The 22,043-nt window shown below is 59.1% G+C and overlaps 1 protein-coding gene across 2 annotated transcripts; it reads left to right on the forward strand.

The window, feature by feature from the left end:
- The first annotated feature begins 1,956 nt into the window (after positions 1-1,956).
- PHKA1 (phosphorylase kinase regulatory subunit alpha 1) lies at positions 1,957-21,641 on the forward strand. 2 transcript variants are annotated; one of them, XM_065643278.1, is made up of 33 exons: positions 1,957-2,116; positions 2,268-2,426; positions 2,941-2,988; positions 3,530-3,698; positions 4,071-4,153; positions 4,361-4,441; positions 4,880-4,978; positions 5,094-5,240; positions 5,551-5,604; positions 7,141-7,263; positions 7,380-7,475; positions 8,106-8,213; positions 8,417-8,495; positions 8,945-9,079; positions 10,148-10,257; positions 10,887-11,031; positions 11,960-12,038; positions 12,468-12,547; positions 14,573-14,749; positions 15,129-15,223; positions 15,427-15,566; positions 15,714-15,870; positions 16,038-16,117; positions 16,312-16,390; positions 16,477-16,606; positions 16,986-17,087; positions 17,487-17,602; positions 17,943-17,981; positions 19,020-19,064; positions 19,294-19,464; positions 19,988-20,041; positions 20,174-20,374; positions 20,622-21,641. In XM_065643278.1, the coding sequence occupies exons 1-33, from the start codon at positions 2,039-2,041 to the stop codon at positions 20,793-20,795; spliced, it is 3,633 nt and encodes a 1,210-aa protein (XP_065499350.1). In that variant the 5' UTR covers positions 1,957-2,038; the 3' UTR covers positions 20,796-21,641. The 2 variants fall into 2 exon arrangements, with proteins under 2 accessions (XP_065499350.1, XP_065499351.1); XM_065643279.1 differs by lacking the exon at positions 5,094-5,240.
- The last annotated feature ends 402 nt before the right edge of the window (positions 21,642-22,043 follow it).

Genomic DNA, 22,043 nt, shown 5'->3' on the forward strand with positions numbered 1-22,043 from the left:
CCCAGTCCCCCCAGCCTGAGCACCCCCATGGCTGAGCCCTAGCAGAGTGCAGCTTTGCCCCCCACCCCAGGCACACCCAGCCCAGGGGTGACCCCCTCCAGGGACCTCGGCACAGCGCTCATGGCTGCCCTGCCCTGCAGGGCTGGACGCTGTGCCCCACCACTGTACGAGTGCTGACAGCCAGGACAGACAGCACGCTCCAGGAAAGCCCACCCTGCACTGGGGCCACTGGAGACCAAGGTGTGCCATACCCTCACCACCAGGACAGGACCCCTCTGCAGCCACGTGCCCTGCGGGGCTGGGCTGGGGAAGGACTGTAGCCCCGAGCCCCCCAGCACAACACCGTGCATGGCTCAGCCACTCTGGATGCTCTGTACAGGCAATAAACCACCTGTTCCCTCGCCTGCATCCAGCAGCTTCCTGCCCCTGCATGCCTGTGTGAACACAGGTTACATGTGTGTTGGGGCCACATGCACTCCGGGGTGGCAGAGGGTGGCATGTGGGACCTGTGGGCTCCTGTCTCGTGTTTGATGGGTGCTGAATCTGCCATAGCACCCACTCGGCCCCCACCTGCATAAATGGGTCCCTAGGGTGAGGGACGCTGGGGTGGCTCCAGGCAGGAGGGACACAGGGTCTCCAGGAGCCCATGGCACCCGCACACTGCCAGTGCCTCTCTGTGTATGTGTGAGCGTTTGTGCGCACGCATGCGTGTAGGTGTGCATACATCCCTGTGCCTATGTGTGTGTGTGTATCTCTGTGTGTGCATGTGACTGCGTATGTGCAGGGGAGGTATATGCTTGTGTGAATGTGTGTCTGTGCATGTATAGATGTGTATGTGGGTGTGTACATATGCGTTCATCGGTGTGTATTCCTGTCTCTGCATGTGTATATGTGTGTGTGCCTGTATGTGCCACGTGTGCATATGCGTTCTGCACACATGGGAGTGCAAGGCTCTGCATGCGCAGGGGTGTGTACACGCGTGTGTGCACATGCAGGTTTGCCTGTGCACACACATGCAGGCTGGTGCGCACATACCTGTACATGTGCATGTCCGTGCCTCTGTGTCTGTATGTCCTCACCTGTGCACATGTCCGTGTCCCTGTCCATATGCATGTGTGTGTCTGTCCCTGCACCCACAGCGGCATGCGTCCGTGTGTCCACCCGTACGCACACACCGGCACGCGTGTGCATCTGTACAACCCCACACCGCTGCGTGTGTCCGTCTGTCCATCCGTCCACAGGAGATTTCATTTAAATTTGAGAAGAAACTTGTTCCCGGTGAGGGTGCCAGAGCCTGGAGCAGGCTGCCCAGGGAGGTTGTGGAGTCTCCTTCTCTGCAGACATTCCAACCCGCCTGGACACCTTCTGTGTAACCTCATCTGGGTGTTCCTGCTCCGGCGGGGGGGTTGCACTGGGTGAGCTTTTGAGGTCCCTTCCAGTCCCTGACATTCTGTGATTCTGTGATTCCGTGATTCTGTGATTCTGATTCTGCCCGCCCGCAGCGCCGCGCGGACTCCAACCGGCAGGGGGCGCCGCTCGCCGCCCCTCCCTCCGCCCCCTCCGGGGCCGCCGCGGGCGGCGGGGAGCGCAGGGCAGCGCGGGCGGGGAGGCCGCTCCGGAGGTGCCGCGGTGCCCGGGGCGGTGCAGCGGAGCCGGCGAACGGGCGGCGCCGCGGGGCGGGGGAGGCGGAGCCGCTGCCGGGGGGCGGGGAAGCCCCGCCCCTCAGTGCCGGCCCCGCCCCCTCAGTGCCGGCCCCGCCCCTCAGTGCCGGCCCCGCCGCTCAGTGCCGGCCCCGCCCCCTCAGTGCCGGCCCCGCCCCTCAGTGCCGGCCCCGCCGCTCAGTGCCGGCCCCGCCCCTCAGTGCCGGCCCCGCCCCTCAGTGCCGGCCCCGCCCCCTCAGTGCCGGCCCCGCCCCTCAGTGCCGGCCCCGCCCCTCAGTACCGGCCCCGCCCCCTCAGTGCCGGCCCCGCCCCCTCAGTGCCGGCCCCGCCGCTCAGTGCCGGTGCCGGTCCCGCCGCTCGGTGCCGGTCCCGCCGCCATGCGCAGCCGGAGCAACTCGGGCGTGCGGCTGGACGGCTACGCGCGGCTGGTGCAGCAGACAATCCTCCGGCACCAGGTGCGGGGCCTGCCGGGGTGTGGGGGGGCTGGAATCCGCCTCGCCGCGGGCCCCGGAGCGCCCGCCGGCCCCTGGGCTGGGGAACCACCAGGCCGGGTCAGGCGGGGTTAACTGGGAAAGGGGCCGCGGCCCCTCGGTTGTCCCTGCGCAGGACGCGGTGACGGGCCTGCTCCCCGCTAGCGCCGACCACCGCGATGCGTGGGTCCGGGACAACGTGTACAGCATCCTGGCCGTGTGGGGGCTGGGCCTGGCCTACCGCAAGAACGCCGACCGGGACGAGGACAAGGCCAAGGCCTACGAGCTGGAGCAGGTAGGAGGGAGCGGGCGGGACAGGGGGCACGGGCTGGCAGTCCCAGCCTGGCCGGTGGTACCAGGGAGCCGCCGTCAGCTCCCGGCTGGTTTGCTTGTGGCACGGCCCAGCTCTGGGGCCAAAAGGGCGGCTGTGCACAGAGGACAGGGACAGGGCTGTCCCGGGCTGGAGGTGTCAATAGGGAGAGATGTCAGAGCCAGAGAGCTGCAGCTGGAGCCCAGCCGGAGGGTCCAGCTCTCTGGCTCTGGGGTGACCTGGGGACGCAGCCCTTCTCCCAGGGCCCTGCAGCCGTGCCCTCCCTCCCCCTGCACAGCACAGCAGCTCAGCCTTGCTCCAGGCCAAGAGATCTTGCTTTGCTCTGCTATCGCCCGGGGAGCAGGGGCCATGGAAATGTGAGCAAGGTCTCTGGTTACAGACGCCAAAGCCCCGCAAAGGTCAGCGGCCAGCTGATCCTGAGTCAGGGCTTCTCCTGGCTGCATGGGGATTCATGAGGCTGTTTTCCTTGTTCCTGCAGAGCGTGGTGAAGCTAATGCGGGGACTGCTCCAGTGCATGATGAGACAGGTAGGGGCTGGGGAGCACCCCTGGGAGTCGAGTGGTCTCCTTGGAGCCCAGCTCTGCTACAAAGACTGTCAGTCCCAGCTGTGCAGGCTCTCCCCTGACCAGCGGAGGGAAGGCCTCCTTCCAGCAAGTCTTGAAATATGCTCTGACTTGGCATCTGTCCGCGGTGGAATGGAAGTCCCGGTACTGCGGGCTGGTGGCCAGTGGAGCCTTTGCCAGCTGCTCTCTGTCTTGTGGCCTGGCTGATGCCGAGACTCCGCAGTTCTTTTCCCTGAGAGCATTTGGGGTGACCCTTTTCTCTCCACGTAGTGCCACTGTGGCTGTGGGCCCTCCAAGGCTGCAGCCCTGCACTGGGGCGGCACGTGGGCCTGCACTCACTGCCTTGGTGCGTGAAGGGGCTCAGCCGCGAGGCTGTAGGATTTCTGCCCTGCTAGGTGTGGTTCCACGTGCTGGGCTGATGGCACGGGGCAGCCCTTGGCTCTGGGGCTACCAGAACTTTCTGGAGACAGCATTTGAACCCCTGCATCCCTTTGCCCTTCTCAAGGTGGACAAGGTGGAGGCGTTCAAGTACAGTCGGAGCACCAGGGACTGCCTGCATGCCAAATACAACACCCACACCTGTGCCACCGTGGTGGGGGACCATGAATGGGGACACCTCCAGATGGATGCCACCTCCCTCTACCTGCTCATGCTGGCGCAGATGACGGCCTCAGGTGATGCTGTTGGGGATGGCATTTCAGCTGGGAGCGTGCTGATCTCCAGGGCCCTCCGTGTTCTTGGTTTGAGTGCAGCTTCCTGGGTGCCAAGCTGCTGCGGTGGCCTCCCTGACTTCACTGTTTTCTTATGCTCACAGCATCCATGGTCTATTTGGGCCCCTCGATGTCCATTTCTTGAAGAGCCCCTGTTTGCCTGAAACCCCAGAGCTGCCATAGGGGGGTGGGGACAGGAGCCAGCCAGGACATGGCTCCTGTGGGGCAGGTCTGCAGTGAAGAGGAGCGGTCCAGCCTGAGTTACTGCAGCCCCTTCCTAGAGATGGTTGCCTGTGGGCTTGGAGCAACTAATGTGAATTCTTCCCCCTGCTTCAGGCCTCCACATAATTCACAGCCTGGATGAAGTCAACTTTATCCAGAACCTCGTGTTCTACATTGAAGCAGCCTACAAAACTGCGGTGGGTAGCCCGTGCTGGGGAAGGGGAGTGTGCCCCAGGGGTGCGGGCGGTGGGTTGGTGTCTGGGGGCAGCTGTGGGTCCCTCCTGAGCCTCGGTGGGCAGAGTCCCATGGGTCCTGCTGGGAGCACCACCAATGGGTGGGATTCAAAGGCTTGCTGGCTATGCTGTGACCGCTGCCTGCTCCAACGTGCCACTGCTTCTGCGCAGGACTTCGGGATATGGGAGCGTGGGGACAAGACAAACCAGGGCATTACCGAATTGAATGCGAGCTCCGTCGGCATGGCCAAGGTGAGCCGGGGAGAGGTGCTGAGTTGGTGCTGGAGAGCACCGGTGGCCCTTCACTGCTTTTTTCACAGGGTAGGCCGGGCATCTTGAACTATTGAGGCTCAATGCCCATGCAGTGTTGCGCTCCTGGGAAGGAAGATCTTCCTCCTTGTGTGCTGGGATAAAACTTTGACCCTCTTGCCTCAGTTTTGCTTAAACTGGGAGTGAGAAATTAATTGGGGTATGTGGCAGAAATATCCAGGGTCCTGTTGATGTCTGGCTGCCTGTGGCTTTGGAGATGTGGTCGCATTCTGACCAGTGGTGCTCTGCAGCCACAGCAGGATTTAAATTTGCTTAAATTTGGGCAGTGCATTACACAGACGGGCTGGCATGAGGTGGGAGCTCTTACAGATGAGCAGCACGGTAGAGGAGTTGCTGCTTTGGGTCTCGCCTTGCTTGCAGGCTGCCCTGGAGGCACTGGATGAGCTGGATCTCTTTGGAGCAAAGGGAGGTCCACAGTCGGTGATACGAGTGCTGTCAGACGAGGTGCAGCACTGCCAGGTGAGACCCGCATGGGCTTTACACCACTGCAGGATTAACCATCATCTGCTGGGGTTGCCGTGTGACTGATGCCAAGCCCAGCAACCTAAACCACTCCTCATTCCCCTGCACCCAGTCCATCCTCCACTCGATGCTGCCCAGGGCCTCCTCGTCCAAGGAGGTGGATGCTAGCGTGCTCTCTGTCATCTCCTACCCAGCGTTTGCTGTGGAGGACAGCGAGCTGGTGGAAATCACTAAGCAAGAGATCATCATGAAGCTGCAGGTGAGTGGCTTTGCCCTTGTCTCACCCTTCCTGAGAGCCAGCTGCCCTGTTGTAGCCCTTTTTTCCCCAAAAACGTGCTCAGGGAGGGAGTGCTGGCTATGTCCTCTCCCAGTTTGTGACTTGTCGCAGGGCTGTGCAGAGAACCAGTCCTGCGCACTGCGGCCCTAGGCTGTGATTATATTTCCTGAGCACTAGGTGACCAAGTGAGGGGGTATTTGGCTGGAGGAGACCCCCCCCATGCATCTGCACTGAAGGTACAAGGCATCTCATGCTGCGCTTCCTGCTCAGGACCTCTTTCCTCCTCTTCCAGGGGCGCTATGGCTGCTGCCGCTTCCTCCGGGATGGATACAGGACCCCCAAAGAGGTAAGAGTCCCCAGCCCTGACAGAACTTGAGTGCCAAGCAGCAGCTGCCCTGGGCTGTGCTTGCAGCCCCTCCAGGTGCAGCACAAAGGCTGTGGGAAGATGAGAACCCTGAGCAGCCCCAGGCAGTGTTATGGGTCTTGGCAAGGCCTCCCAAAGTGCCAGAGCCTGCTGCAGAGGTGGTACATCCCACCCATGCCCACAGCAGATGGGCAGAGCTTGGCTCTGCCTGCGTCTTGGGACCTGGTAGTGTTGTGTATCTCCTGGGCTGGGGGAGACGGGGCCGTTGCCCCATGTGGGAGCCCTGCCAAGGTGGGCTCTCCCCGGCTCTCCCAGGTTTGCACAAGCCCACACGAAGGCCAGAGGCCTGAGGAGGTGACCATACAGTGCTTGTCTGTGACAACCATGGCTCTGCCACATCACTGGAGGTCACAAAGCAGCTTCTGCTTCTCCCAGGACAGCAGGCAGCTCGTGTACTGCCACACTTGGCTCGCAGTGGAGCGAGCGGAGGCTTTCCTCTGCTGCTTTGGGGAGGGAAAACAGGAAAATTTCATAAGCAACAGTCGCATTTGATAATGCAGAACCAGGAAATTGTACTTGGAGGCTCTTAAATTGTCACTGACTTTTGAGCCCATAAGTTGGTGGGGCTCCCTTGAGAGCTTAGTGCCTCTAAATGCTTCTCCTCTGCTGTTCCTCTTCAGACCTGACCATAATAGGCAGCATGTGTGGCTGCATCTCTCTAGAGCCAGAGAGGAGCAGCAGCATCTCCAGATTTCCCAGTGCTCACGAGCTTTGCCAGCATGCAGAGCTGTGGACTATTTCTGGGGAACAGGGAAGCACGGGAAGGGCAGCGCTGCCTGCGGAAGCACCACAGCTGGCTGGAGTCTAGTGGGAATCTGGGAGCTTGTGGCTGGTGTGCAGGCACTATAGAAAACATCTGCTCCCTCTGTCCTTGCTGTCACCTCTGCTTGACACTCCGCTAAGGCCAGCTCTCTTCCTTCTCCATAGCAAACAGTTAAAGCAGCTGGCAGCGGGGTGGAGCACAGGTCCCTTGGGGCACTGCACCGTGCACATCTGGGGTGGGAGGATTCAGTCTTGAGCACCTCCCTGTGTCAGGCGGGATCCTGCTCTCTGTCCCTGTCACCAGCCCAACCCCTGTACCTGGGCCAGCGTGGTGATGCTGGAGGAGGCAGGTGCTGAGGGGCCGGGGCAGAGCAGGCGAGGCGAAGGGGATGCAGGTGGCCCCAGTGCAGCAAGGGGGATATTGTGCTGTTGTACAAGGCTCTGGGGTGCTTTCCTGGGGTTGCCTTTGCCCAGGAAGGGTGAGTCCCTCTGGTGTCAGTGCAGAGGACTTGGGAGGGGATGTCTGATGGAAAGGACACAGCCTGGAGGTGAAACTGCTTTTCAGCTCTGTCTCGGCCATCAGACGCAGAGGAGGACTGGGAGGGCATTTGAGGCTGGGGTCTCAGGGGAGTAGGAGCCCTGTCGGTCTGAGGGGGTCCTGCCACCTACCACCTTGCTGTCGTGCCCTTCCTGCAGGACCCCAGCCGCTCCTACTACGAACCTGCGGAGCTGAAGCTGTTTGAGAACATTGAGTGCGAGTGGCCTCTCTTCTGGGCATACCTGATCATCGATGGAGTTTTCAGTGGAAACATGGAGCAGGCAAGGGAGGCAGGACCTGCCAGGCTGGTGGAAAGAAGTCCCTGGCAAGGGAGGTGCGTGGGGGAAGGGTGCAGGGAGCCATGACCAGGGGCAGATCCCCTCTCCTCTCTCCTCAGGTGGAGGAGTACCGAGAAGCCCTTGAGGGGGTTCTCATCAAGGGGAAGAATGGGATGTGCCTGATGCCAGAGCTGTACAGTGTCCCGCCTGATAAGGTGAGTGGTACTGAGCTACAGTGGGAGCAGGAATGTGTCGTTACCAGATAATTAGGTTTTAACTGCTTATTAACCCAAATTGGTAGTAAAGCAGCACGTGTAGGGCATGGAAACCCCATGTAAAAACAGTGTGTCTTGGAGCTGTTATAAAACCCGTACACAAGGGTGCTTTTGCTGACAATCTGCTGGCCTGGAGTCCGAGTCCTCTCAGAGCTCAGGACATGTGGACATGGGCTGAGCTCCCGTTCAGTGCTGAGGGTGTTTGCATGGGCCTGGGCTGAGTGCAACGGCCTCCTGGTGCTCAGGGGGTACAGGAGAGGTGCTCTCCCTGCCAGCATCGAGAGCATCACCCTGCTGCTCCTGGGGTGTCAGTCGTTCCCCTGGGTGGCCCATGTTGGGAACCCAGACACAGTCTGAGCAGCTGATTTGTTGTCTGACGCAGGTGTCCGGGGGGCAATCACGAGAAGAGGGGAAGAATGTAGCCTGGATGTTTTGGACCCTCTGTAGCAAATGCTTTCGGAGGCTCTTGTTTTAAAGTCCAGCCGTTCAAGGCTTAAAATGCAATGATGATGCTTCCCTCAGTATCTGGTGTCTGTGGATCCCTCCCTGACCTCCTGACTTGTCTTCCAGGTGGATGAGGAGTACAGGAACCCCCACACTGTGGACAGGATACCCATGGGCAAGCTGCCACTCATGTGGGGACAGTCCCTCTACATCCTGGGCTGCCTGATGGCTGAGGTAAGCTCACTCCTGGTGCTGGAGAGGGCTGTGGGTCCAGGCACTGAGCTCTGAAAGGGCAAATGCTGCCACCCTGAGCCACCTAATATAGAAAAGGTGTCACCTCCATCTCCCAAGACCTCTTAAAGGGGGGTTGTCCATAGGCATCACCCGTTGTACCCTGCCCATGAAATGTTTGTCTCCTCATGCCTCTTTTTCCTCAGGGGTTTCTAGCTCCCGGTGAAATAGATCCCCTCAACCGCCGGTTTGCAACTGTCCCCAAGCCTGATGTGGTGGTCCAAGGTGAGGGAAAGGGACTGGTCCCAAATCCTGTGCCTGGCAGGCCCGGGGACTCTGCCTGTGCAGGATTCACAGGGGTGGCTCTGGGGTGGCTCTGCTTGCTGGGTGGCTGCCGGTGCAGCCAGATCTCAGCCCTGGCGAGGTGGGTATGAGATGGGGTGCAAGTCCTTCCACTCCACCCTGTGTTGCCCCAGGGAAATGTCCCCTGCTACAAGCTCCTCTGCAGAAAGGTTGAGAGCTGTCCTGTCCTCCTGCTGCTCATCAGGGAAGTGTTTGGTATAGAGAGTCTTAGAAGGAGCAAGGTAGACCTCTGGAGTGGGAACTGGTTCCCAAAGAGACCCCAGACAGCTGCCTCTATGTGATGTGGCACCCTGAATGTGTCCCCAAAGGCCAGGAACAGTGCTGTTGCACCTTTGTGCCTATGCCACACTGAGCCTGTCATCTCTCCACAGTGTGCATCCTGGCAGAGACAGAGGGGATCAAGGCTGTCCTGAGGAAGGAGGGCATCGATGTGGAGACTGTGGCAGACGTCTACCCCATCAGAGTGCAGCCTGCTCGCATCCTTAGCCACATCTATGCCCGGCTGGGTGAGTTGGGCTCCTCGCTCTTGCAGCAAAGGGGCTGCAGAAGGGACTGTCTCATCTCCCGGCACTTTTGCTCCTAGATGCTGATGTCCTGCCCTGCTGCTCTCTGCCTGGCTGACAAGAGCTCTGCCACCCATTCCTGGGCCTAGTAAAGCTGCTCCTGTCCACAGGGAGCTGGGGTGGCTGGCAGTGCTGTTCAGGGTGACTCTGAAGGGGATAAAGCTTTGGCATCGCAGTTTCACAGTCGCCCCAGGGACAGGCACGGGCTCTGATCCATACGGATGGACCCGGTGTGGGCAGGAGCCAGCTTTTGTTCCTGTACCCAGATCTCAATGGAGGAGGCAAGCCAGAGCCCAGAGAAGGGTCCCCTGGCAAGCCCTGGCTGAGAGAGCCTGTGGCTCAGGCAGGACGGCTGTTAGAGGGTTTGGCAGGGCTGAGTGTGAGGGGAGGGTGTGCTCCAGAGCTCTGCACGCTCACTCCCTGATGCTGCAGCCCCTTGGGCATGGGGCTTGTTGTGCAGGAGCTGGAGATGCAGCCTGGGCCACATGAGAAACCTGATCCACCGCAGGCTGCACACACACGCTAATTTAAGCCACCAAAAGGCCAAGTGTGACATGGGCAAATGGGGCAGAGGAGCAGCCTGGCAGCTGCCAGGGCTGACATGACCGAGGGGGGATGCTGCTTCTGCACCATCCTGGGTTCTGGGAGTAATCCAGGAGCAAAGGCAACTCTGATAGAGCTGTCAGCTTTGGGGGGCCAGTCCTCTGCAAGGGGAAACCTGCCAGAGCTTCTGACATCCCCAAAGAGGGAGGTGTGGCATGTTGTGGAGGTCAGGATGGGCTGTATGTCCCTGTTTCGGCAAGAGTCCCTGGGGAGGACCTGAGTGTCTCTAGCCCCTCGGGCAGGGCTGGGGAACAGAATAGCACAGAGGGTCAGACACAGGGTCCTGGTGTACCTCAACCACAAACCAGCCTTTTTCCTGCTGGCTGGTAGCACAGGGGCCTGTCTCTGCTGCTGCACCCCGTTTTGGGGGGGGGCTTGCACTGAAACCTCCTCCTCCTGCCCTCCTAGGCCGCAACAAGCAGATGAGCCTGACGGGACGGCCCTACCGGCACATGGGCGTCCTTGGGACCTCCAAGCTCTACAACATCAGGAAGAACATCTTTGCCTTTACCCCGCAGGTGGGTGGCATTGCACAGGCTCATTCCAAGCTGTCAGGTGATCAGGAACTGGGCAGGAGGTTTCTCCACTGGCTGAGTGCTTGAGTTGTTCTCTGAACAGCCTGGGAGGATGGAGCAGCCCCAGCTCCATGGTGTGAAACAGCAGAGTTGGTCCTGGCTGTGTGTGTGCTGGGAGGAGATGGTGTCAGCTTCTGATGATCAGTGTTGGGTGAAAATCTCTGCTCACTCTGACAAGGACACCAGGAGGAGGTTGATGGTCAGACAAGGATCCCTCTGTCCCTTGTGTGCAGCATGGTGTGGGGACAAGCAGGGCTGCAAGCCTGGCACTGTGGGAAGCGTGATTTGCTTGGGATAGGCACAGCACGGACCAGCTGTGTGGGGCCTGGGTGCCAGTGCTGCTGCTGAGCTGTGCTGTTACCTCTGTAGCTGTTGGTGGCCAGTAGCTGCTCTGGGGTTTGAGGGTCCCTTTCTAGACTGTACTGACACCTACCAGGTGAGGTGGGATGAGCTGTCTCTCCTGGGCACACTGCAGCTGGCCTGGCTGGGCACCTGTAGGAAGACATGGGTGGCACCAAAGGGACTTAGTGGCTGGGGTAAGGGGCTGCTCATGTCTGCTGCTGTCCCCGCAGTTCATAGACCAGCAGCAGTTCTACCTGGCTCTCGACAACAAGATGATTGTGGAGATGCTGAGGACAGACCTCTCCTACCTCTGCAGCCGCTGGAGGATGACGGGGCAGCCGACCATCACCTTCCCCATCTCCCACACCATGCTCGGTATAGATGCTCTAGCCTTGCAGGGCATTTGGCTAGAGCAGGCCTGGGAATTCGGCTCTGTGGGAAGAAGAGGGTGGGCAGGTGTGGGACTGTCTCAGTAATGGGGACATGGTGGGCTGGAACAGTCAGTAGCTTCCTGTAAAGAGCTTACGGCTCAAAGGAGCCACATTGAGTTGTCAGCTGTCCTGGCAGCGAGCGGGGCTGCCTGCCAAGCACAAGTGCCTGCAGCTCAGAGGGTGTTTGCTGGCACAGGGGTATTTGGTCTCCGGGCAGCTGGGCTTGTTGGGAGGCCTTTTGGGAGCAAGACCAAAAAAAAGTAATTCCCCTGTGAAAGTGTTCTTGGGGCTCTTCCTGCATCTTGATTCTTCACTAAGACTGCCTGCTAAAGGCTTTCCTAGACAACAGGGAGGGGAAAACAGCAACCCAGAAGGAGCAAAGAGCTTCGAAATGGTGCAGAGCAAAACTGGCTTCTCTGGAGCAACTCACAGCTTCCCTATGAGCCTGGTGCAGGGAAGGGACTCTGTTCTGCTTTCCGGCCTTTTTGACTCTCCTCATGTACTTGAAGTGCCCTTAGTGTCTTGAGCGTCTCTGCTGTGGAGCTTCCTGCTCCCAACAGCATCACCTCCTCCACTGCCTCGTGTGAGAGCCAGTGACAGCAGGGGCGGTTTGGCTGCTGCTGTCTGGTACTGTCGGCTTCAGCCCAAGGTGAAATCCCAGGAGCCTGGAGTGCACCTTGGCCTGGCTTTCCTGGAATCCAGCCTGGACAGTCCTGAATTTCTCTTTTTGGGTGGTGCCTTTGGTGCCACAGCCTGGCTGTACACCCCAAAGCAGGAGTCTGGCCGATGCCATGTGCTTTGTGTGCTGTGTTACCTTCTGGAAGGCTCTTTGAGCGGGAGAGCCTGACTGCCTGTGTCTTTGTCCCCAACAGATGAAACTGGCAGCAATGTGCACCCCACGGTGCTGGCAACACTGCGGAAGCTGCAGGACGGGTACTTTGGTGGCGCAAGGTGAGCGCAGCTTCCTGGGGTGCAGGAGGGGAGCGGGCTGGTGGCCCCCAAGAGCCTGGTTGTGAGGGTACCTGCTGAGCCTGAGCATCAGCTGCTGGGGAACAAGCTGTGGAGGATACATTGGGCTGTGCTAGGCTGTAAGTGCACCCCGGGGCTACTATCCCAACAGAGGAGATGCAAGAGAGGACATATGTCTTCCTTCCATTAATCCCATGGCTGCAGGATCCCTCTAATAGCTTTTGGGCAGCCCTTCCGTGCCCACCTGTGGCTGGAGGAGTTGCAGGCAGCTAAAGCAGGCTCTGGGGCTTGTGTACACTCCTGGGCGAGTGTGTGTCCCCCTGCCAAAGGGCCTGCCCTGGATCCAAGGAGGCAAAGCCAAGTGTATTGCCTTCACCTTCTTTCTGTGTGACCTCCCCTCCTCTCGCCCAGGATCCAGACGGGTAAGTTGTCGGAGTTCCTGACAACGTCATGCCGAACGCACCTCAGCTTTATGGACCCTGGGCCAGAGGGTAAGGTCTTTGCCAAGAGTTACGAGCTCAGCATTGACAGCTTTGAGGAGCTAGACACCGAGGAGTGGCTGCATGGCTTGCAGATAGCAGAGGATGGTAAGGGGGAACAGGCCAGTCGCTGCTGTGGTGTGGCAAATGCCACACTCACCCGTAAACCTGTAACACCCAACCTCCCCACCAGCATCTACTACCGTGTTCTTCATATAATTGGGCTTTCACCATGTTTCGGTTCCCATCTGACTCTCCATCAATTAACCTTATCAGGGTGGCACTCACGGTGACACCACTGGGGTGGGACTGGGTGAATTGATGCAGCTGTTGTAGCCCCCTCGCTGGAGGGGTTTCGCAGCCAGCCAGGGCTGAGGCTGGTGGACACAGCATGGAGGATGCTCTGGAACAAGCTGTTCCGACTTCGTAGGCTGTTGCATGGGGAAGAGACGAAGGCTCAGCAATCTGTCTCCACTCGGGAGATTTGGCTGAGCATCTTTGTTGCACAAGTGATGGTGCAGAAAGTGATGTCTCAGTGCCTGAGATTATGGGGAAGAGCCACCATGTCCCCGAGCAATCTCTGAGTGTTGTTTTTCCAAAGCCTTTGACCCTCCCTGGGCAGGTCTACCCCAGTGGGTGCCAAATTGCAGCCCTGCTGCTGTGGATAGGGTGCCAGAGAGGGCCTTGGCCCACCACAGCATGGTGGACCCACCTTGTCCTGAGACCACAATGGGGTGCAAGTTGTGCTCCCCTTGCAGGCAGCCCTGTGTTTGTCCTCCTGCGTGACCTAGTGCTGGTCATCTTCCCAGCCTTCCCATCAGTCTGCTCTGCCTCTGCTGCTCCTGTAGCCAGTGTTTGCACTGCTGCGACTCTGAATACTTATTTCTCTTGCCCTGCCTCTTGCTTTGCCTGTGGTCTCCTTGCAGACTGCACCCGGGCTTCTCCTAGGTGTGTGCTTCCTCCCAGCCCCAATGGGAGATAAGGCCTGCCTGGCCTCTGCAGCAGCTAGAAGATGCTCGATTTTAAGTTTTCTTGTGGTCAGATGCTGCAGCCAGGCAGGATGATGTTCTCAAGCCTGATGCCTGGGGGAGTCCTCCAGCCGAGCCTTCAGGCGCTGGCATGAGGTGTCCCCGGTGGCGTGGACGGGGTTGCTGTGCTGTTGGCCTTGGCTGCCGCCTGCAGCTCAGCTCCTGGGGCAGACACACCATGGAGCTTGGCTGCCAGCTGCAGAGCAGTGAGGCTCTGCCCTGGCCCACTAGCTGCAAGTGCATTGACAGCTCTACAAAGTATTTTGTTGCCTTGGCAACATCTTCCCCCAGGGCATCTCCCTCCCCATGGGCAGGGTGTTATCTCCCAGCCCAGCAGAGATGAGGTCTCTGAGCAACCTCCTCCATGTCATAGTTAGGGATTGGTGGCTCTGGGGTGCTCCATGTGACATTGGGAGCAATGGGAGCCACTGGAGGCTAAGCAAAGAGCAAGGCAGAAACTGTAACTCCTCTAACTCCTAATTAGAAAAAAGCGGTAATTTCTAATTAGAAATAACTGTTGCAACACCCGCCCTGCCTTGCTCCGGTGCTGGAGTCCTGCTTGGATGAGGCCTTTGGTGTGCTGGGGTGCTCCTAAGTGGTTTCTACTGCAACAGGCTGCCCCTGGCTGTGCCTCCTCTTCCCCAGAGGGACAGACCGCAAGGGTTTCACCATGGGGTTTGAGCAGACCCCACTGTCCTTGTGAGGCATGGACAAGACACACTGTAGCCCCATCGTTTCCTTCATCCAGGTGGGACCCGGAGGGAGCCCCAGCTGGCAGGCAGTGTTGCAGGCAGCAGAGCAGTGCAGGAACAGGCGTGCCATGGCTGCTGTGCTTTGTAAGCCTGGCTTCTGGCACTGTCCCCCTTGCTGCCAGCACTGGCCCCACGTTGTTGCTTTGTGTAGCCAGCAAAGCTTTGCCCTTGTCGAGGCACAGCTGAGGAGCTCTCCAGGGCCTGGGGGTGCCCTGTCACAAAGCAGCTGATCCCCCCACTTCTGCCTCCCCTTCCAGCGGACACGTACGATGAGGTTGCTCAGTACTTGGACCACCTGCTGCAGCGCACGGTTCCGCAGTCGAACCTCCCTCCCACTGCCCAGCGGGGAGGGCTGAGCCGCTTCCGGGCTGCTGTCCACACCACCCGTGACCTCATGTCCCTGGCATCCAAGGCCAAGGACCTTCACGTCCAGGGTGAGTAACTCCAGCACCCCCAGCACCTTCGCTGAAGCCCAGGGGTGAGGCTAAGGTGCTTCAAGAGCTTTCCCAGCTGGGTGATGCTGAGACACCAGGGAAGTGTGTTATGGGCTGCAAAGCAACCCAGTCTTTGCCTGGGCGAAGGCATGTTACGTCCATCGTGTCAGTCCTGGCCGTGAAGTATCTTGGAGTTGGTGCCTGTGTGATCCTCAGTTAAACTGCTGAATGATGAGTGATGGCAGCTCACCGTGGAATTCCTCTAACTGGGTGGGCAGGGGCTGCTGGGGGAGCAGAGTGTCAGATGGGAGGTGGTTTGGGGCACAGCAGTGGTGGTTGGGGTTGAGAAGTGTCTGCACCAACCTTGGCTTTCTTTTAGATGTTGGGATGTACGTCCCCAACAAGATCTTCCAGGCGTCCCAGCAGTCGGTCAAGCTGCTGAGTTCACCCGATCAGCACGATGTGGATGGCAAGGTGAGCCCTGTCCCTCCGGGTCTGTCCGAGTAGTGCTGTCCTTTCGGCTGGAGCCAGAGGGTCCTTGTGTGGCTGCATGGGGAAGGCTTGGTGTTTGGCGAGGGCAATATCCACGGGTGAATGGCCTTGCCTCCATAACCAGGCTGCACTTGGTGTGGAGTGCTGATGGTGCTCACCAGGAGCACGGGTCTCCCTTCCCCCAGAGCCACACACTCCATGCAGAGATGAACCTTCCCCGTGATAAGGATGGCAACGTGAACTGCAAGGCACTGGTGGACCAGCTGCGCATCTGCCCCACGCTGCAGGAGCAAGCAGACGTCCTCTACATGCTCCACATCCTCAAGTACACTGAGCTCCAATTCCTGCTGGCTCACTGAGCAGAGAGAGCTGGCGCAGCTGTGCATGCGTCCCAACCTGCAACCCTGGGGGCTGCCGGGGAGCTGCTGCAGGGCACATTGCTGGCTGTAACCCCACATCTCCTTTACTGCAGGGGTCCCGACTGGCACACAGGGCTCGACAGCGAGCCTGGCCCCACGGTCAAGGAGCTCCTCACTGAGCTGTACGTGCGGGTGGGGAACACGCGCCAGTGGGCTCTGATCCGCTACATCTCTGGCATCCTCAAGAAGAAGGTGGAAGCTCTGGACGAGGTAACAACCGTGCAACTGGCCTGTAGCAGGCTGAGGCTGTCGGGGAGGAGGCAGCAGAGTGGGCAGGCAAACCGTGGCTGCATCAGCTCTGTCTCCCTCTGCCTTGTGCTGAGGCTCCCAAACCCTTAGCTGTTGGTGACGCCTAGAATGACCCTTTCTGCCCCCAGGCCTGCACTGACCTCCTGTCTCACCAGAAGCACTTGACGGTGGGGCTGCCCCCGGAGCCGCGTGAGAAGACAATCTCTGCGTGCGTGTGGCACCTCTCCCTCCCTGTGGTTGCTGGGCTGGATGTGAGGCTGCTGCTCCGGAGTCTGTGGGCAGGAGCGGCTCTGGGTGGCTGTCCCCAGCCTGTGTCTCTCCTCTCTGGGCTGTAGAGACCAGGAGGGATGCAGGGCTCACTCTGCTGTCCCTCATCTGCTCTGCCATTCGTTCTCTCCCCAGCCCGATTCCCTACAAGGAGCTCGTTCGCCTCATTGATGAAGCCAGCGAGAAGAACCTCAGCGTCTCCATCCTCACCCAGGTGAGGGGCCAGGGCAGCAGGAGACCCCACAGCTGGATGTCTGGCCTGGCAAGGAGCAGTGGGGTGATCTGCCTCTTCCCCTCCAGGAGATCATGGTTTACTTGGCCATGTACATACGCACAGAGCCTGTACTCTTTGCTGAGATGTTCCGCATCCGCATAGGGCTCATCATCCAGGTGATGGCAACGGAGCTGGCGCACTCCCTGCACTGCTCGGGTACGTGTGGCGGGCACGGCACCATGGCTGGGGTGGGTGCTGCGGTGCTGGGGGCCCTGTCAGCCAGGAAGGAGAAGTGCTGCTAAAAATGGGCAGCTCAGCACCAGGATGAGACCCTGCATGAAGGTGCTGGGGTCTGCAGCCAGGACTGTTCTCTGGCAGCACAGGGAGGTGGTTTCGCGGTGGTCTCTTTTGAGGCGTGTGTTGGGCTGGCGTGGGGAAGAGTCCCTGTTGTAGGCAGCACCTGGAGTTGGCGTATGTCCTTGGAGGATGAGATCCTGTACCAGTGCTTCCCGTGCTAACGGAATGGGGTGCTTGGTAGAAAGGTCCCAGGAGGGCTGTGAAGCGGGGCACAACATCCCAACTCTGTTCTCTCCAGCTGGAGAAGCCACCGAGAACCTAATGAATCTCAGCCCATCAGACATGAAGAGCCTGCTCTACCACATTATCTCTGGCAAGGAGTTCGGGGTGGAAAAAAGTGGTAAGACACTCAGCAGGGTTACAAGAGCATCTCTGGGTAAAGCTGGGTCCTGGTGCAGAGCGTGGCCACCTCCAGGTGTTCCCACCTGTAGGGGACATCCCTGTCCTCCCGCACATTCAGCACAGCAGCTTCTGTACCGCAGTGGTCCAGTGAGAAGCTGTGCGTTTCAGCAGGGTGGTGCTGAGCTGATTTCCAGGGATCAAGCACAAGTCCTGTGGCTATTGGGGCTTGGCTTAGTTTTGCCCTTGGCCTGGTCGGGCCTGAATTAAAGCAGTTCTGTGCTGTGCTCATGGATCTCTGATGCTGGCTGGGACAGAGGGCAAGGGTGTGCAGAGGTACCAGTGCCTGAGCGGTGATGAGGGACATCCGTGCCCACTCTGGACCTCTCTTCCCCTCTAGTGCGATCAGTCGACTCGTCGGTCACTGCTGCTATCTCCATCTGTGAGGTGGGGGCTGTTGGGGCCACCAAACCTGAGCGTGCTGGCATCGTCAAGCTGAAAAGTGAGATCAAACAGGTGAGGGCAGGTGGTGCAGGCTGCTCCTGCCAGCTTTTGTGGGTGACAAGCAGCTACAGGACAGGCAGGATTGATGGAAAGGCAGGAGGAAGCTCTTGGGTTTCAGAGAGCTTACAGTTGCTTCCAGGAGCTCCTTTTGGCTCCAGTCCTGCCCTGGCAGGAGAATTGGGGTAAATCTGTTAGTGGGGTGGAGGTTGCTCTGGCAGTGCAGTGCCAGGGGAGCACAGGGGTGCTTGAGAAGGTGCTTGGGTGGGGAGGACCATGCAGTGTCCCAGGCGTGGCTGGTGTCCTGGTGGGCCTCTTTCAGCAGCAGAAACTTCATTTCCTCCTTCTTTTACAGCAACTGGAAAAACGTAGGCAATCTCTGACTGGGAGTAAGGTGAAGCCATCCTGGTCCTTCTGCAGCCTCAGCTTTTACCCTTCATGCCACATAGCAGGGCAGCTTCTGAGCATGCATGAGTTAACGAGCTTTCCTAAACAAACCCACTGAGCAAGCTGCTGCAGCAGTGAGCTGGCTTCTCCGCTCCACACGCTCAGGGTTGCTCTGTTTGGGGCAGGGGTCTGTCTCCATGGAAGGGGTCAGCATGGCTGGACGTGGTGCGGGGCCCAGCACAGCTGGGGAGCTCCCGTGTGAGTGGGACCTGCCACATTTGGGCTAGCAGAGTGGGTGCAGTGGCATTACAGCCCGCTGGGAGCTGTGCTCCATAGCTGTTATGGCTGAATAGATCCCACAAAAACTTGCAGAGCAAGGTGGCATGATGCTTCCAGTGCCATGACCAGCAGTGGCCCTGCGGGGCAGTTGGTGGATCCTGTTTGTAGCCTCCCCAGCTATTTCCTTTCAGGGGAAGAGGATCCTGCCCAGCTACAAAGGACAAGGACCAACTCTGGTGCCTGGCGCATGCCCAGCAGGAGCCGTGAACTCCAGGCTGTCCACAGAGAGACAGGGCCTGCTGGGAACAGGCCGATGCAGCAGGTTTATAGCCACCTCGCCACAGTATGAAACCTGGCGTCACAGAGGGACCGTGTACATGGCGAGGCGAGCTGTCTGTGGGTAGTGACCTTGCTGCTGGTCCTCCAGTGTGCTGAAGACTAAATCCCTGTCCGTGGCAGCAGCCAACAGAGCAGTAGCAGCCCTGCTCCTGTGTGCTGGCCGGCATGAGTCCACCGCTGCCGCAGCACCAGCATATGGGGGCCCTGCAGCCACTCCATGCCCTGGCACAGTCCTTCCCCTCTGATGCTGACGTGAGACTTCCCACAGCTCGCCTCTTGAAACTGCCTCTCAATCTCCAGCTAATTGCAGCCCCTGGAATAACTGCCCTGTGACCTGAGCTTGGTCCATGCTGCCGCTGCTCCGCTTGCTGCTATGGCTGCCCTGCTCTGGCACAGTCTGATTTTTGCCTCTCCCTTTCTCCTTCAGCCTCTCGGTTTGCAGTCCACAGAGGCCGACGTGACATCCTCTCTGGTAACCTTCATTTGTTGGCTGCACGCACAGGATCTGTCCTGTTTGTGGTTGCAGAAAGGAGCTGTGCTCTGGGGGTGCTGCGGGGTGGGCTTTGCCAGGGGCAGGGGGTGGCAGCTCTGCCCTGGGAACCAGGCTGGGCGAGCACAAACTCTTGGGCAGCAGTGGGCCACGTTCTTGTGGGGTATTTGATTTTGCAGCAGTCTCTATGGTCCTTGTTTTGTCTGCCTAGTCCACTGGGCACTCAGAGCTGCTGGGCAAGGGCTCCTTTTCAAGCACGCTGGAAGGCCAGGGCAGTAAGGACAGCCGCCAGGGCCAGTGGCAGCGGAGACGGCGACTGGATGGGGCCCTCAACCGTGTCCCTATGGGCTTCTACCAGCAGGTGTGGAAGGTTCTGCAGAAGGTGAGCTGGATATCTGGCTGGCTCCTCTCCATGCATGTGAGCCTGTGGTCCCAGGCACCAGTCTTGCCAGCGGGCACCCAGCACTGGTCCCCGATGTTGCATAGATACGTGCTTCATGGACAAGGCCTGCAGCTGGCCCTGGAGAGCTGGGGAAGACCTGGAGCTGCCTTGTAGGCATGCAGGACCTACCTCATGCTGTGCTGAACCTTGCAGAAGGGGGTTAGGTCTGCTCAGGTGCTTTATACATCAGCCAGGCAGGGGCAGGGCTGGGGCCGCAGCTGAAGCAGCTCCAGGTACAGCTCATCCTCAGCATGGTAAGCCAGGCAGCAGAGCTCTGTGCTGTTTGCAGGTGGGCTCCAGCTGGTGCCGAACTGATGGGAAAGGAATAATGCTGTACAAAGAGTCAGGGGTGTGCAGGCAGCATGTGCCGGTGCTCAAGCGGAAGCAAGTTGGTAGGCTGGACATACCTTTCTTAGCACAGTGCTTCTCCAAGCCATAACCGTGGCCTCTCCTTGTTCTGCAGTGCCATGGCCTCTCTGTGGAGGGCTTTGTTCTTCCCTCTTCAACAACCAGAGAGGTAGGTGGTTTATGTGAAGGGGAGGCAGGGCAGGTGGGTTGGTGTTGGGTGCTGGATTGCTCTCGGTGAGTGCCCAGCATAGCTCAGGACTTGTGCTGGCAATATGGTGCATTTCTCTCTCCCTCCTCACAGATGACCCCAGGGGAAATGAAATTTGCTGTGCATGTGGAGTCGGTCCTGAACCGTGTGTCCCAGCCAGAGTACAGGCAGCTGCTGGTGGAGACCATCTTAGTGCTCACCATGCTGGTGGACATGGAGGTGCACACCATCGGCAACATCATAGCTGTGGAGAAGATCCTGCACATGGCAAATGACCTCTTCTACGAGGAGCAGGTAGGGGCCAGGCCTGCGCCCAGGGCTGCTGGCTGCATTCCCTACAGTTGCGCAGGGTTCACCCACCCAGAGGGTCCTGCCTGTTGTACCTATTGTGTTCATGGGGCACACCAAAGTGGTAGTGTCTTTCTGCTGCTCACTATTGATGTGCAACAGAGGATGTTTGGGGTGGAAGCTGGTGAAGGGGCTGTCCTAATGTCCTAATTATTCCTAATGCTGCCTTTCTCCTTTCCTGTCCAAATCCCAGAAAGCCCTGGGTGCTGATGACCACATGCTGGAGAGGGATCCCGCCACGGGCATCTGCTGCCTGCTGTATGACAGTGCGCCGAGCGGCCGCTTCGGCACCATGACCTACCTGTCCAAGTCGGTGGCCATCTATGTGTATGACTTCCTGCCTGCCGACGGCTGCTCCATGCAGTAGCTCTTGCAGCTCCTCTCCTCAGGTTGCAGATGCTGCAGGAGGATTGTTTCATACAGCTTTTAAAGGTGGACATTAGGCTAGTTTGCAGAGAGCCTGCATGGTCATCTCTCCTCACAGTCCTGGCCTTCGGTGGGCGCGGGGCTGTCCCACAGGAGGCACGTGTGCTGAGCTGAGCTGGGCCTGCCCGCAGCCTGTGGAGCGAGGGCTGGCAGGGAAAGGCTGAGCTTTGAAACCTGCTTGTGTTAAAGTGTCTGCCTGTATGGCTCCTCCTTGGCTATCGCCCCTGGAGGGGCCTGTGTCTGAGGGAGACAGAAAGTCCCCTCGCCAGGTGTGTGTGCTTGGCCATGCAGCGCTCCTGCCCAGCTCACGCTCTCCCTGCCTCCAGCAGATTCGAGGTTTTTAACGTGTTCCGTGCTGCTTTTTATTCCAAATCTGCAGGGTTTATACTAGTGTAGGCTGGAGCCCTTGCTCTTCCTGCAGCTGATGGAAAAGCTTTGTTAGAGGAAGAGGGGATGCTGCCTGAGGCTCTCTCCCAGCACACCCAAAATCAAAGCAGTCCCGTGCAGCCCATTATGCCCCCCTCAGGGGTCCGGTGTGTGTAGCCGGGGAGGCTGGGGGAGCCAGGAGCCTCCCAAGGTGGTAACAGATCCCTGTTAGCACCAAGCTGTCAGGACAGGGCTTCTGGCTGGCGGGGGGATGTCGCTGGCAGCTGCTCCCTGCTGTCTCCTGTGTCCCTGGCAGCATTACTAATGGGCAAGTCATAGAATCAGTGTGGTTGGGAGAGACCCTTAAGATCATTGAGTCCAACCATAGTCTAACTCCAGCACTAAACCATGTCCCCAAGAACCTTGTCTCTGCGTCTGTTCAACCCCTCCAGGGATGGTGACTCCACCACAGCCCTGGGCAGCCTGTTCCAATGCCCAACAGCCCTTTGGGGAAGAAATTGTTCCCCAGCTCCAACCTCAACCTCCCCTGGCGCAACTTGAGGCCGTTTCCTCTCATCCTAAAGTCACAGGTTCCCCAGTTCATATGTGCCCTGTGAAGCAGCTGTGAACTGGCTGCTTGGCTTGGCGGTAGCTGTGCTGTCACCCATGTGCTCTGAGCTCTGCCCCACAGCTGTGTGCAGGACAGGGTGGGGACCTCAGGGGGTCCCAGCTCCGCTCTGTTTTGCAGGTCAAACCCCACACACAATAATGTAGTTGGACTGATTGGGATCAGGCACACAACACAAAGTGGTGTGGGGAGTGG

Source organism: Caloenas nicobarica, chromosome 12, assembly GCF_036013445.1.
Source record: "Caloenas nicobarica isolate bCalNic1 chromosome 12, bCalNic1.hap1, whole genome shotgun sequence".
NCBI lineage: Eukaryota > Metazoa > Chordata > Aves > Columbiformes > Columbidae > Caloenas > Caloenas nicobarica.